The sequence below is a fragment of the Engystomops pustulosus genome, chromosome 10, assembly GCF_040894005.1.
Source record: "Engystomops pustulosus chromosome 10, aEngPut4.maternal, whole genome shotgun sequence".
Taxonomy (NCBI): Eukaryota; Metazoa; Chordata; class Amphibia; order Anura; family Leptodactylidae; genus Engystomops; species Engystomops pustulosus.
The window spans coordinates 7,674,048-7,690,616 of record NC_092420.1 but is presented as its reverse complement, the minus strand read 5'-3'; the positions used below and the strand labels follow the sequence as shown (position 1 = coordinate 7,690,616).

Genomic DNA, 16,569 nt, shown 5'->3' with positions numbered 1-16,569 from the left:
CTGAGAACCCACATTACATACGTGTCCCCCTTGCACTGCCTGAGCATAACTTCCCATGCCTTGGCTCAGCACCGCACATGGCAGCAAACTCTACCCGGGATCTTTAGTTGTTCCTCCCACACAGGAGTCACATGGTAATGATCTCATCAAAGGTCCTTTACCATGAAATCTACTGCAGCTATTATCGGGTCAGTATGTGCTGCAGCCAGTGGGCAGACACCAGGCGCTCCACCAGCACTCGCAGCCGACTCAACATGGGAAGGATTTTTATTTTATAAAAAACACCTGCACAAAGTGATCTCTGGTGGCACAGCATTGATGCTGCTGGTGGGGGCCCTCCTGATAAACAAGATGGTGGGGGCCCCGGGGCGTGCGCCCTGGGAGCCCCGCTTATAATCTGGCCCTGTATCTAAATATCTATCTACATGTATCTGTCCTAGTGCAATCATTCCCTTTCTGCAATAACCACGTTATGCACCAGATGGCAGCAGATGTTGGTTTTTTTTCCGGATATATCTATGCACTTACACTTCCATTGACCTCGGTCCAGGCTCCAGGCACTTTATCGTTCCCTCGGATGAAGTTGTGTATGGCTTCCGCTGGTTGATCCCAATTAATCTGCAGATTGGACAGAAAACACGGGTAATCAAAGGTCCAAAATGGGTAAAATTCCCCTTCTTCTCTGCCTCACAGGGAGTCAGATTGCAGTGTGATTGGAGTAACCCACAATGCACTAGTAATGCACCATTTACCCCAGCCCATGAGACAGGCGTCATAGTCAAAACGCATAGGTAATGGGACTGCGTGCCCTGTTTACACCTCTTTTCTCCAGGGTTTAGAAGAAGTGCAGGATTTTCCCCAGACCTCAGTGTGGTGGATGAGGCCAGGGATGCATGTATCCAGTGCGACACTGCAGGACTTACCTTTGCGTTCTCCTTCTTCTGTATTGGGTCGTATGTGGCGCCTTCTGTTGGTTGGGCAATCCTCGGAGCGGAGCCTTGTGCAATGAGCCTCACAGCTTCCACCTGCAAGAAAGAGACAGTCAAGAAGGGTCCATCTCATGCATCATATACTGCAGCTTCTCTAAGTGCACTAGGGGTGTGTCCTCACACTGCTGTTCTCTCAGCACTATGCTGAATTGTTCTAGAAGGCTTCTGCTTGGATTCTACCACATTTACCCAAAGCAATATTGAATTGCTCCATCGATTCAATATAAATAGAACAGAGCACAGCAGTGTGAGCACTCTGCTCCAGTGCCCAATTCCATTTTTCACAGTCCTGCTGCTACTACTATACGATATGGTATGTTTACACATCTCTCCAGGGAAAACCCAGTATGGATGCAAAAAGCACAGAGCACAGCAGTGTGAGGACACACCCCCCAGCGTGAAAGGAAGGGACAGCGATGCAGAAATCTTCATAATTATGCAATGAGCCCAATGTTAAATTATTGCTCCAGTTCTTTGGCATGACCTAAGTTAAGGGGGAGAAACACGTGAAACATGTGCCGGCGCTGATCATGTGACCCTGACCCCGGGCTCAGCAGAACTGAATCCATCGAGAAATGATGCGCCAAAATTAATATTTACTCAACCTGGAAATAAATCAGGATTTCCACCCTCAGGGTCTATTTCATGTCAGAGATGTTTCACTGAGAGTATTTGTGCAATGCAACTACCTCCAGGGCTGTGTCATCCGCTAATCATTTATACTCCAGTCACAGCTAAAGCTGCATTCACAATTCGGAGCATTCTCTGCTGTGGTGAAATGTGGAAAATGTAGCGTAACATATACAATAGATCAGTGTCAAGAAGGAAGTAGCCAAATAGTATTGACCATGATATGGAGAGTTCAGCTCCGGAGGCAACTCTATAAGGAAAGCAAAGAATTTGCAAAATTATGTGAAGAATTGTTCAAACTTTTTTTTGTTCTCTTCACCTTCCCTGACCTCCCAAAAGTACAGCATTTAAAGTAAATCTACCATGTGATTTCATGTATTATGAACCTTGAGGATGCTGTTGCTACACTGATGCAGAAACATATCTTGTTTAATCCCTGAGCTGAGTGGTAAATGAGATGAGCTGCAATACCAGACATGACCAGTTCACATGTGTGGCGATAAGTTTGAAAGCAATTTAGAGGAAATTGATAGATGTACCATGCCCTTCACTCCCTCGGGAAAGAGGAATCTGTTGTATATTGAGTTGACGGTGTCATCGGGAAGGACCTCACACTCTTTCTGCAGCAGAATGTTGCCCGTATCCAGCCCATCATCCGCCCAGAATACGGTGAAGCCGCCCGTCTTATCGCCCTGCATCAGCGTCCTGCAAGAGAGAAGATAAGTGAGCACTGAGGGTCCAGGCAGGAGTGTGTGCGGGGTTACCCTGTGCCCTCCACGTTACTGCTGTTACAATGAGCAGCGCAGAGCAGGTGGGAGGGGATACCTGCTGTACTCATTGTAATAGCCTGTGAAGCTACACCCCCAGGAGCCCTTCAGCCTTGGATCTATGAGTAATGTCCGTGGTTTATTAGGATGGATTTTGATGCGAGGTTTCCTTTAAATTATCAGTGATATCTTCTTTATTCTTGACCCAGTCTTCTATTATCCGGAAGAGACCCGATATATATTATACAGGCAGTCCTCGGGTAACATACAAGATAGGGTCCGGAGGTTTGTTCTTAAGTTGAATTTGTATGTAACTAGAAACTGTATATTTTATAATTGAAGTTCTAGACAATTTTTTTTTCTTTTGTCCCAGAGACAATTGGAGTTTCAAAATTTTTGCTGTAATTGGACCAAGGATTATCAATAAAGCTTCATTACAGACACCTTACAGCTGATCATTGCAGTCTGGGACTATAGTAACATCCAGAGAGGTCACCAGAGGTCACAGGGGGCAGAGGGGTCCATCTGTAACTATGGGTTGTCTGTAAGTCGGGTGTCCTTAAGTAGGGGACCGCCTGTATTTGATGATATCAGGTGAGACTAAGCCTCTTATTATCTTGCCCTTCAATAGGAACATATTATACAATAATCTATTCATCATTTTAATGTGTGTGTTTTAAAACAATCTGATGACTGTATATATGTGATCTATATACAATATTAAAGAATCATGTGACATAGCTCCGCCCAGATTAATGACATCACTGCATGGCCTTATTACATTGCTGTAGATAATTTCACTGTGTTGTCTATGGGTCCTGAGGACACTTCATTCTCAACTCTGAATGCAGATTTGGAGGTGACTAGAGTTAAAGGGAACTGTCACCAGTTGTGACCATGTAGACTGCAGCCAGTGTTGTGTATTGTCCCTGGAGAGTAATCAGACCTTTCTATCTTGTTAGTAGCAGCAGAACTGTGATATATATACTCAGAGTGCACTGGGGTGTGTCCTCACACTGCTGTACTCTGTGCTCTCTGGAGCCAGTGTTATGTATTGTCCATGGAGAGATGTGTAATCAGACCTCACACTGCTGTGCTCTCTGCTCTCTGCAGCCAGTGTTATGTATTGTCCCTGGAGAGATGTGTAATCAGACCTTTGTGTATGTTGTTAGTAGCAGCAGGACTGTGATATATGGATTTATATTCCAGGACTGGAGCTTCTGCAAATGCACTGGGGGTTGTGTCCTCACACTGCTGTGCTCTGTTCTCTGCAGCCAGTTTTCATGTGTTTTGTGTATCTTTGTGTATGTTTCAGCGAGACTGTACAACATGGATTTTTATTAGAGGATTGTAGCATTTTCAAGTGCACCAGGGGGGCTTACACTGCTGTGCTCTGAGCACTCTGCATTGAGCTGCTGCACAGCTCCCTTCTGCTATGAGCAAGAGTTGTACTTTCCAAACAGAGGCCTCCAATAGCTTTTACCATGATCAGAGAAAAGCTAAATGGAGAGAGCACAGGGCACAGCAGTGTGAGGACCTAAACCCTCCCCCCTTACCTCCCCCCGCACTTTGGAGAAGCTACAATCCTGAAATATAAATACTGACCAGTTAATGGCGGAGGCCCCCCGGTGCCGAGGCAGGATGGAAGGATGATAGATGATAGAGCCGTGTGATGGAGCATCGATGACTTCCATAGGGATGAACTGAGAGCAGAAGGGAAGGACATTCAGCTCGGCCTGCACTGATCTGTACTGCTCCACCACCTCCGGCAGAGCTCGACCCTTCACTCTCCACCGCGGGAACTTGAAGACAGGAACGCCATCCTTCTCTGCTTCTACTCCTGGAGGTACAAGGATGAAGCAGAAATGCATCAATCATACATAGAAAAGTAAAGGGAAGGGTTAATTCTGGTACCAGAGAAGCCAGAAGGTAAAATGTTACACTCTGTATGCGGTGTGCTCCCCCTAGTGGTGGAACTAGTAATACTATTTTTTAATTTCTCAGATTTATGTGACCTCCACATAACACATTGGATACTACTTCACCTCTTCCATCAAAACTTATGTATAATTTATGTTTGTTATATACATAATAGTGATGATGATGATGATGATGATGATGATGATGATGATGAAGTACCTAGAGGGTCGGGCTTGCCGCCTTCTTTCTCAGGAATGGTGAATACTCCGACCACTTGGTGTCCTTCCTTCACAAGCTCCTTATACACTTCTCTCCCAAACAGGCTCTGCCCAATCACTGCTATCCTCATGACTGCCGCCGATGTGATGAACTGATGACCTATAATACAAGAAATGTGATATTAATAGGAGAAAATGCTGAATATTTATATATTTATATCACTAGGACATAAAGTACTGTCTGATGTATACAGCAAGATCTACAGAAAAAACTGTACTGTCCCCTATGTACAAGCACATAACTACTATAACATGTCTAATAAGTCTTTATTATGAAGTTCTGCAGCAGCTGAACTGTGTATTGTGAGGTTCTGCAGCAGCTGATGTGTGAATTATGAGGTTCTGCAGCAGCTGAGGTCTGTATAAGGTTCTGCAGAAGCTGAACTGTGTATTATGAGGTTCTGCAGCAGCTGACGTGTGTATTATGAGGTTCTGCAGCAGCTGACGTGTGTATTTTAGGGTTCTGCAGCAGCTGAGGTGTGTATTGTGAGGTTCTGCAGCAGCTGAGTTGTGTATTATGAGGTCCTTCAGCAGCTGAGGTGTGTATTATGAGGTTCTGCAGCAGCTGAGGTCTATATTATGAGGTTCTGCCGCAGCTGAGCTGTGTATTATGAGGTTCTGCAGCAGCTGACGTGTGTATTATGAGGTTCTGCAGCAGCTGAGGTGTGTATTTTAGGGTTCTGCAGCAGCTGAGGTGTGTATTGTGAGGTTCTGCAGCAGCTGAGTTGTATATTATGAGGTCCTTCAGCAGCTGAGGTGTGTATTATGAGGTTCTGCAGCAGCTGAGGTCTGTATTATGAGGTTCTGCAGCAGCTGAGATGTGCATTATTGGCTTCTGCAGCAGCTGAACTGTGTATTGTGAGGTTCTGCAGCAGCTACGGTGTGTATTATGAGGTTCTGCAGCAGCTGAGGTCTGTATTATGAGGTTCTGCAGCAGCTGAGGTCTGTATTATGAGGTTCTGCAGCAGCTGAGCTGTGCATTATTGGCTTCTGCAGCAGCTGAACTGTGTATTGTGAGGTTCTGCAGCAGCTAAGGTGTGTATTATGAGGTTCTGCAGCAGCTGAGGTGTGTATTATGAGGTTCTGCAGCAGCTGAGGTCTGTATTATGAGGTTCTGCAGCAGCTGAGCTGTGCATTATTAGGTTCTGCAGCAGCTGAGGTAAGTATAGAGTACTGCAGCAGCTGAGCTGTGTATAATGAGGTTCTGCAGCATCTGAGGTGTGTATTATAGGGTTCTGCAGCAGCTGAACTGTGTATTGTGAGATTCTGCAGCAGCTGAGGTGTGTATTTTGCTGTTCTGCAGCAGCTGAGGTGTGTATTTTGATGTTCTGCAGCAGCTGAAGTGTGTATTTTGATGTTCTGCAGCAGCTGAGGTGTGTATTTTGATGTTCTGCAGCAGCTGAGGTGTGTACAATAGTAAATAGACGTCACCTAGTAGCTATGGGTAGCTGTACATTGATCTTTGCCCTGTCCCTGTATACTTGCTGTGCTGCACTATATACACAGTAGTCACACCTGCGGTATTATACACTGCGGGGAGGGGGGTGCTGTCTTGTGTTCACCAATCAGGGGAGAGATCCACATTAGCCTCCTGAGGGGTTTGCCCAATCAGCGGTTGTTGTGTGGTCACACCCCATTACCCCGGTTACCCTCGGTCAGACATTACGGCCTAGTTTTTCCTGTTAGCCATAATTAGTCACGTATCACGTAGAGAAGTTTTGTGAGGACAGTAATAGGTCGGATCTGATGATTTAGAAACCTGAGACACAATTATTGAAACACCTTGGGAGCATTGGTGCATGTACCCACGGTGCCTATGACAACACTCCTTGTCACCAGCGCATTGGCAATCCTCAGGGAGCTTTGGCAGCCTCTGACGTCCTGACCTTTAGTGACTGCACATATCATATTCACTGGTTACTTCCAAAGCTGCTGAGATGGAAGCTGCACCACACACACCCCAAAAAGAGCGGAACCAAGTATTATGGGCCCCCCACACATAACTCTGCTTGGGGTCCCAGAAATACAAAATCTGCACCTGCCTACAACTCAACATCTGGACCTACGTCTTCTCACTGCTGAGTTTGCTACATTTGCATCTATCTAATCACCAGTGCATCTCTCTTTCTCTCCAATTCTGATACTTTGTTACAATGTTTCAGTGCAGGTAAATTTTAGCAGTCTATGTGACCCCCTGTGACCTAAACAGCCCTGACTCCAGACTAATACAATGTCCTATACACATTGTAACAAACTACCAGAAGTGTAAAAAGCTTTGTGCTGCTGATTTATCTCAGAAAGTAATCTGAACTGCAAACAATTGTAACAAACCCTCAGCTGTAAGAACAATATCACTAGAAAGTGTCAGTTCTTGTTCCAAGACATTAATTATCTTAAAAATTGAACAGTTCGCATAGAATCTGTTACATTACTAGAAGAGTATTATATGGTGAGTAGCAGGAGGATTAGGTAGGTAGATATGACACTTACCTGGAGATGGGACACAGGAGAAGGTTCTGCAGGCTCTCGCTGGAGGGTTTGGAGCTATTTTGTGACGGCTGGAGGTGGGGGAGCAGAGGAGGAGCCTGGGAGAGATCCATGGATGATAATTACAGTAACACTCAGGGCAATGGAGGAAGAGGTCACTGCGGAGCACCCTGTACTATCACTGCAGGTGACAACTGATAGGCCAGCAGTACCAGAGCCGGACACAAGGGGGCGCCACAAAAAGGAATCTTTCAGATGCAAAGGATATCTACTACCAGGAAGAAGGTTTGTAAACCAAGCACATTGACATACTGGTGCGTGCCCCCTCTCGTAAGATCTGCTCTTCTTTTAACCTCTCAAGCCCTGGCAAACTTTATTTACAAGCAAGTAAATAAATTTATTTATTTATAATTATTATTATATTATTATTATATTATTATTATAATTATTATAATTATTTATTATAAATATTTATTAATTATAATATATTAATTATTTATTTATTATTATATTATTATTATATTATTATTATTATTATAATTATTTATTTATAATTATTATAAATATATTGTAAATATAATTATTGTAATATAATATTTGTAATTATAATAAATTATTTATTTATAATAAATTTATTTATTTACAAGCCCTGGCAGACTTTATTTACAAAAAAAAAAAGGCATTTAAAATTATGCAAGGCCTCATGCTCATTTACATGATTTTTAAAGCCTTTTTTTCTTAAAAACAAGGGCATAGGAAGCTTAAAAAGAGAGGATCACGGAAGAGGGGGCACACACCTGTATGTCAGTGTGCTGGGTTTACAATCCTTCTTCCTGCTGGTAGAAATCCTTAAACATACTGACAGTACTCTGTATAACATAGATGTGAGATGTGTCCCCTATGTACAGGAATATAACTACTATAATACTGCCCCCTATGTACAAGAATATAACTACTATAATATTGCCCCCTATGTACAGGAATATAACTACTATAATACTGCCCCCTATGTACAAGAATATAACTACTATAATATTGCCCCCTATGTACAGGAATATAACTACTATAATACTGCCCCCTATGTACAGGAATATAACTACTATAATACTGCCCCCTATGTACAAGAATATAACTACTATAATACTGCCCCCTATGTACAAGAATATAACTACTATAATATTGCCCCCTATGTACAGGAATATAACTACTATAATACTGCCCCCTATGTACAGGAATATAACTACTATAATACTGCCCCCTATGTACAAGAATATAACTACTATAATACTGCCCCCTATGTACAGGAATATAACTACTATAATACTGCCCCCTATGTACAAGAATATAACTACTATAATATTGCCCCCTATGTACAGGAATATAACTACTATAATACTGCCCCCTATGTACAGGAATATAACTACTATAATACTGCCCCCTATGTACAAGAATATAACTACTATAATACTGCCCCCTATGTACAAGAATATAACTACTATAATACTGCCCCTATGTACAAGAATATAACTACTATAATACTGCCCCCTATGTACAGGAATATAACTACTATAATACTTCCCCCTATGTACAGGAATATAACTACTATAATACTGCCCCCTATGTACAAGAATATAGCTACTATAATACTGCCCCCTATATACAAGAATATAGCTACTATAATACTGCCCCCTATGTACAAGAATATAGCTACTATAATACTGCCCCCTATGTACAAGAATATATCTACTATAATACTGCCCCCTATGTACAAGAATATAACTACTATAATACTGCCCCCTATGTACAAGAATATAACTACTATAATACTGCTCCCTATGTACAGGAATATAACTACTATAATACTGGCCCCTATGTACAAGAATATCACCACTATAATACTGCCCCCTATGTACAGGAATATAACTACTATAATACTGCCTCCTATGTACAAGAATATAACTACTATAATACTTCCCCCTATGTACAGGAATATAACTACTATAATACTGCCCCCTATGTACAAGAATATAGCTACTATAATACTGCCCCCTATGTACAAGAATATAGCTACTATAATACTGCCCCCTATGTACAAGAATATAACTACTATAATACTGCCCCCTATGTACAAGAATATAACTACTATAATACTGCCCCCTATGTACACGAATATAACAACTATAATACTGCCCCCTATGTACAAGAATATAACTACTATAATACTGCCCCCTATGTACACGAATATAACAACTATAATACCGCCCCCTATGTACAAGAATATAACTACTATAATACCGCCCCCTATGTACAAGAATATAACTACTATAATACTGCCCCCTATGTACAGGAATATAACTACTATAATACTGCCCCCTATGTACAAGAATATAACTACTATAATACTGCCCCCTATGTACAAGAATATAACTACTATAATACTGCCCCCTATGTACAAGAATATAACAACTATAATACCGCCCCCTATGTACAAGAATATAACTACTATAATACCGCCCCCTATTTGTACAAGAATATAACTACTATAATACTGCCCCCTATGTACAAGAATATAACTACTATAATACTGCTCCCTATGTACAGGAATATAACTACTATAATACTGCCCCCTATGCACAAGAATATAACTACTATAATACTGCCCCCTATGTACAAGAATATAACTACTATAATACTGCCCCCTATGTACAGGAATATAACTACTATAATACTGCTCCCTATGTACAGGAATATAACTACTATAATACTGCCCCCTATGTACAGGAATATAACTACTATAATACTACCCCCTATGTACAAGAATATAACTACTATAATACTGCCCCCTATGTACAAGAATATAACTACTATAATACTGCCCCCTATGTACAGGAATATAACTACTATAATACTGCTCCCTATGTACAGGAATATAACTACTATAATACTGCCCCCTATGTACAGGAATATAACTACTATAATACTGCCTCCTATGTACAAGAATATAACTACTATAATACTGCCCCCTATGTACAGGAATATAACTACTATAATATTGCCCCCTATGTACAAGAATATAACTACTATAATACTGCCCCCTATGTACAAGAATATAACAACTATAATACTGCCCCCTATGTACAAGAATATAACTACTATAATACTGCCCCCTATGTACAAGAATATAACTACTATAATACTGCCCCCTATGTACAAGAATATAACTACTATAATACTGCCCCCTATGTACAGGAATATAACTACTATAATACTGCCCCCTATGTACAAGAATATAACTACTATAATACTGCCCCCTATGTACAGGAATATAACTACTATAATACTGCCTCTTGTGCTCGGGGCTCTGGGTTTCTGGTGTGGGGTCGCAGTATAATATAGTATAATAATACGCCTCTTAACATTTTTCAGTAATACAAATAAATAACTCCTCTGCATTTATGATGCTAATAGTCGGCTATTTAGGCAAGAAAAGCATTGTATGTTCTCTCTGTGTTTGTGTGGGTTTCCTCCAGGTCCTTCGTTTTCCTCCCACACTCCAAAACATACTGGTAGGTTGATTAGATTGTGAGCCCCATGGGGACAGGGACTGATGTGACAAGCTTTGTGCATGTAATCTGTAGACGCTATATAAATAAAGAAAGAATTATTATTATTACTGTCTGATTTCTGTGGGTTTGTAGCCAATTTAAGTAAATGTAGTAATCTTACATCATGTATTAAACAAGGGATGTTCAACCTTTTTACACCCTTTAAAAAACGACAACCTACAGATCGGACCCTGGCGGACGATGCTGATTGATCAGGCTACGGGGGACATTTATCAGGGATTTTATGGCGGAAAACACACATAGAAGTCCTGGAATAATTGTAATTATGACGCGGCCAGCTGCCGGGGGAGGAGGGGGGTGTAGGTGCAGGAGCCGGTGCGAGGCAGGAACTGTGCACCACCCGGACCACGTGAAGGTTTTAGCACAAAACTACACCAGACCACAAGTGCAGCCCACTGTAGTTGATAAATCCCCCCTATGTCTGGGTCGGGATATAACATTGTGCAGTTGCTTGGCTCTGGATATATTTGGTGTGAGTGGTGCTGGTGCTGTGGTTACTCATTCACAGATGGTGTGACAGGCACAAGGTCTCGTTATCTGCACTCCATGTTTTCCTTGGATGTCTCTGTGATATTTCGGTGGCTGATGACTCATCAGATTTACGTGGACAGATATCCTCCATCTTCTAGAAGCAGGACCGTCTTTATTGCCTGTAGCAAACCAATCGCAGCGCAGCTTTCATTGTACTTGAGCAGTGTGTGTAGTGTAAGCTGCGCTGTGATTGGTTACTACAGGCAGCACTGACATTTTTATACAGTCTTAAAATTTTTTTAGAAACCAACTAAAAACAGATGAGGCTAAAAGTATCTGATGTCCTCACTGGGGAAATGATTTACCACCTCAAGCCACAGGTGCTGGTCCCTGAATATTTCACATGTTATTGTCACATGTCCTGATCCGGTGGTGTGTTCACCTCTCTAATACATTCATACTGTAGGCCTCGTCCTGGCAGATCCTCTCCAGGGCCCTCAGGTTGGATGGTGAACGCTGGTGGAGATATTTTCCGGTCTCTCCAGAGATGCTGCATTGGGCTTAGGTCCGGGTTCTGGCTGAGCCGGTCAGGAATGGTCACAGAGATGTTCTGAAGCCTCTGCTGTGGTATTTTAGCTCTGGGCTTCGGGTCATTGTCTTGTTGGAAGGTTCGGCCCAGTCTGAGGTCCAGAGCATCTGGAAGAGGTTCTCATCCAGGATATCCCTGTACTTGGCCGCATTCATCTTTCCGTCCATTACCCCCAGTGCTCCTGTCCCCCCCATATCCTGATGCTGCCCTCCCCCCATATCCTGATGCTGCCCTCCCCCCATATCCTGATGCTGCCCTCCACCCATATCCTGATGCTGCCCCCCCATATCCTGATGCTGCCCTCCACCCATATCCTGATGCTGCCCCCCCGTATCCTGATGCTGCTCCCCTCCCCCATATCCTGATGCTGCTCCCCTCCCCCATATCCTGATGCTGCCCTCCACCCATATCCTGATGCTGCCCCCCCCATATCCTGATGCTGCCCCCCCCCCCATATCCTGATGCTGCCCCACCCCGTAGCCTGATGCTGCCCCCCCATATCCTGATGCTGCCCTCCCCCCATAGACTGATGCTGCCCTCCCCCCATATCCTGATGCTGCCCTCCCCCCATATCCTGATGCTGCCCTCCCCCCATAGACTGATGCTGCCCTCCCCCCATATCCTGATGCCGCCCCCCCCGTAGCCTGATGCTGCCCCCCCCCATATCCTGATGCTGCCCCCCCCATATCCTGATGCTGCCCCCCATATCCTGATGCTGCCCTCCCCCCATATCCTGATGCTGCCCCCCCCCATAGACTGATGCTGCCCCCCCCCATATCCTGATGCTGCCCCCCATGTGTCACTGCTGGGATTGGATTTGGCCGGTGATGAGCGGCGCCGGGTTTTCTCCACCGCTTAGAACTAACACCAAAAAGTCCAATCTTCATCTCATCAGAGCAGAGAATCTTATCATAGTCCGGATCCTTCATGTGTTGTGCACACTGTATGCGGCTTTCATGTGTCTTACACTGAGGAGAAGCTTCCAGACTCTGCCATAAACCCCCGACTGCTGTAGGCTGCAGTGATAGGTGACTCCCACCTACCTACCTACTGCAGTGATAGGTGACTCCCACCTACCTACCTACTGCAGTGATAGGTGACTCCCACCTACCTACTGCATCTCTGGGGCTCAGCCACAGGGATCATGGGGTTCTTCTTTACCTGTCACCAAGGCTCTTCTCCCACGATTGCTTAGTTTGGCTGGACGGCCAGGGCGGGGAAGAGTTGTGGTCGTCCCAAACTTCTTCCATGTAAGGATTATCGAGGCCACTGTGCTCTAAGGAACATTGAGTGCTGCAGAAATTCTTTTGCGACCTTGGCCAGATCTGTGCCTCGCTACAATTCTGTGTCTGAGCTCCTTGGGCAGTTCCTCAGTCTTTTTGACCAAAAACAAGAACATTTTTGATCCTTCCAATTGGCTGCAATGAAACAGAGTAAAACATTTAAAGGGGTCAGAATGCTTTCCATTCCCACTGTATATACTGTATTGTGTATACTCCAATATGTATATACATATATACACTCGTACTGTACTGTGTATACTCCACTCTGTATGTACATATATACACTCATACTGTACTCTGTATACTCCACTCTGTATGTACATATATACACTCACTGTACTGTGTATACTCCACTCTGTATGTACATATATACACTCACTGTACTGTGTATACTCCACTCTGTATGTACATATATACACTCATACTGTACTCTGTATACTCCACTCTGTATGTACATATATACACTCATACTGTACTGTGTATACTCCACTCTGTAAGTACATATATACACTCATACTGTACTGTGTATACTCCACTCTGTATGTACATATATACACTCATACTGTACTCTGTATACTCCACTATGCATGTACATATATACACTCATACTGTACTCTGTATACTCCACTCTGTATGTACATATATACACTCATACTGTACTGTGTATACTCCACTCTGTATATACATATATACACTCATACTGTACTCTGTATACTCCACTCTGTATGTACATATATACACTCGTACTGTACTCTGTATACTCCACTCTGTATGTACATATATACACTCGTACTGTACTCTGTATACTCCACTCTGTATGTACATATATACACTCGTACTGTACTGTGTATACTCCACTCTGTATGTACATATATACACTCATACAGTACTCTGTATACTCCACTCTGTATGTACTTATATACACTCATACTGTACTCTGTATACTCCACTCGGTATGTACCAGGGGCGGACTGGGAATTTAAAATGGCCCTGGAAAAAACTGTAATAGTGGCCCCATTTTATGGGCGGAGTCAAAACAAGTGGGTGTGGTCAGATAATGTGGGTGGGGTTATAACAGACAAATTGTTGGTAGATGGCCTTAACACAAAACAAGAACATCTTTTACTAGTAAGTGAATCTGATGTGCAAAGAATGTGACCTGTCGATCAGTAAATGATGCAAACACACGACCCGGTAAGCCTTATATACCTTTCCCCTATGTACAGGAATATAACTACTATAATACTGCCCCCTATGTACAAGAATATAACTACTATAATACTGCCCCCTATGTACAGGAATATAACTACTATAATACTGCCCCCTATGTACAAGAATATAACTACTATAATACGGCCCCCTATGTACAAGAATATAACTACTATAATACTGCCCCCTATGTACAAGAATATAACTACTATACTACTGCCCCCTGTGTACAAGAATATAACTACTATAATACTGCTCCCTATGTACAAGAATATAACTACTATAATACTGCCCCCTATGTACAAGAATATAACTACTATAATACTGCCCCCTATGTACAGGAATATAACTACTATAATACTGCCCCCTATGTACAAGAATATAACTACTATAATACTGCCTCCTATGTACAAGAATATAACTACTATAATACTGCCCCCTATGTACAAGAATATAACTACTATAATACTGCCCCCTATGTACAAGAATATAACTACTATAATACTGCCCCCCCCTATGTACAGGAATATAACTACTATAATACAGATCCCTATGTACAAGAATATAACTACTATTATACTACCCCCTATGTACAAGAATATAACTACTATAATACTGCCCCCTATGTACAAGAACATAACTACTATAATACTGCCCCCCATATGTACAGGAATATAACTACTATAATACAGCTCCCTATGTACAAGAATATAACTACTATAATACTACCCCCTATGTACAAGAATATAACTACTATAATACTGCCCCTATGTACAAGAATATAGCTACTATAATACTGCCCCCTATTTGCAAGAATATAACTACTATAATACAGCCCCCTATGTACAGGAATATAACTACTATAATACTGCCCCCTATGTACAAGAATATAACTACTATAATACTGCCCCCTATGTACAAGAATATAACTACTATAATACTGCCCCTATGTGCAAGAATATAACTACTATAATACTGTCCCCTATGTGCAAGAATATAACTACTATAATACTGCCCCCTATGTACAAGAATATAACTACTATAATACTGCCCCCTATGTACAAGAATATAACTACTATAATACTGCCCCCTATGTACAAGAATATAACTACTATAATACTGCCCCCTATGTACAAGAATATAACTACTATAATACTGCCCCCTATGTACAAGAATATAACTAGTATAATACTGCCCCCTATGTACAAGACTATAACTACTATAATACTGCCCCCCATATGTACAAGAATATAACTACTATAATACTGCCCCCCCTATGTACAGGAATATAACTACTATAATACTGCCCCCTATGTACAAGAATATAACTACTATAATACTGCCCCTATGTACAAGAATATAACTACTATAATACTGCCCCCTATGTACAAGAATATAACTACTATAATACTGCCCCCTATGTACAAGAATATAACTACTATAATACTGCCCCCTATGTACAGGAATATAACTACTATAATACTGCCCCCTATGTACAAGAATATAACTACTATAATACTCCCCCCTATGTACAGGAATATAACTACTATAATACTGCCCCCTATGTACAAGAATATAACTACTATAATACTGCCCCCTATGTACAAGAATATAACTACTATAATACTGCTCTCTATGTACAGGAATATAACTACTATAATACTACATATATACACAGAAGCGAACATGCAAAAAATCAGTATTTATCATATACAGCTACAGAAAACACATGAGATCCTCACCTATTGCATCCAGTGACATCAGGTGACGTCTCCTCTGATTGTACTCGTTCCTCATCTTCTCCATTAGTTCCACCATCACCTTGTCTCTTCCTCCAGGTACACAGCTTTCCTGCAGAGTTTACCACACAGATGTCTTATGTTCTGCACTTTCCCATTGTCCCTTCTTCTGCTACCACCAATACTGTGCCCCAAATACTGTAATAGAGCCCCCTACAATATTAGTACCACACAAATAGTGCCCCATAATGTAAGGATAATGTATTTCTTCTTTCTCACCTTTAACCTCCTTAACCCCCCACTTCCACCCCACTATTGATAGAGCTCCGACTATGACCCAGGTGTAATAATAATGGCCCCGGCCTACCCCAGTCATAAAATGAATGCCCCCAGCCTGCCCCAGACACAGAATCAATGCCACAGACTGCCCCAGACATAAATTGAATGGCCCCAGCCTTCCCCAGTCATAAAATTAATGCCCCCAGCCTACCCCAGACACAGAATTTATGCCCCCAGCCCGCCCCAGACATATAATTAATGGCCCCAGCCTACCCCAGACATAGAATTAATGGCCCCAGCCT

At 42.3% G+C, this 16,569-nt stretch overlaps 1 protein-coding gene across 2 annotated transcripts in view; it reads right to left on the bottom strand.

The window, feature by feature from the left end:
- Positions 1-11,314, bottom strand: part of ALDH1L1 (aldehyde dehydrogenase 1 family member L1) — a 37,506-nt gene extending 26,192 nt beyond the window's left edge. The window contains exons 1-7 of one of the 2 annotated variants that reach the window (XM_072128842.1): positions 11,196-11,314; positions 7,075-7,169; positions 4,526-4,684; positions 3,992-4,226; positions 2,159-2,324; positions 924-1,025; positions 529-618 (exon numbers count right to left, since the gene is read on the bottom strand). In XM_072128842.1, the coding sequence (XP_071984943.1) occupies positions 529-618; positions 924-1,025; positions 2,159-2,324; positions 3,992-4,226; positions 4,526-4,655 (723 nt within the window). In that variant the 5' untranslated portion in view covers positions 4,656-4,684; positions 7,075-7,169; positions 11,196-11,314. Of the gene's footprint in view, positions 1-528; positions 619-923; positions 1,026-2,158; positions 2,325-3,991; positions 4,227-4,525; positions 4,685-7,074; positions 7,194-11,195 lie in introns of those variants that run through there. The other variant, XM_072128843.1, reaches the window with a different exon arrangement.
- Positions 11,315-16,569: the final 5,255 nt, after the last annotated feature.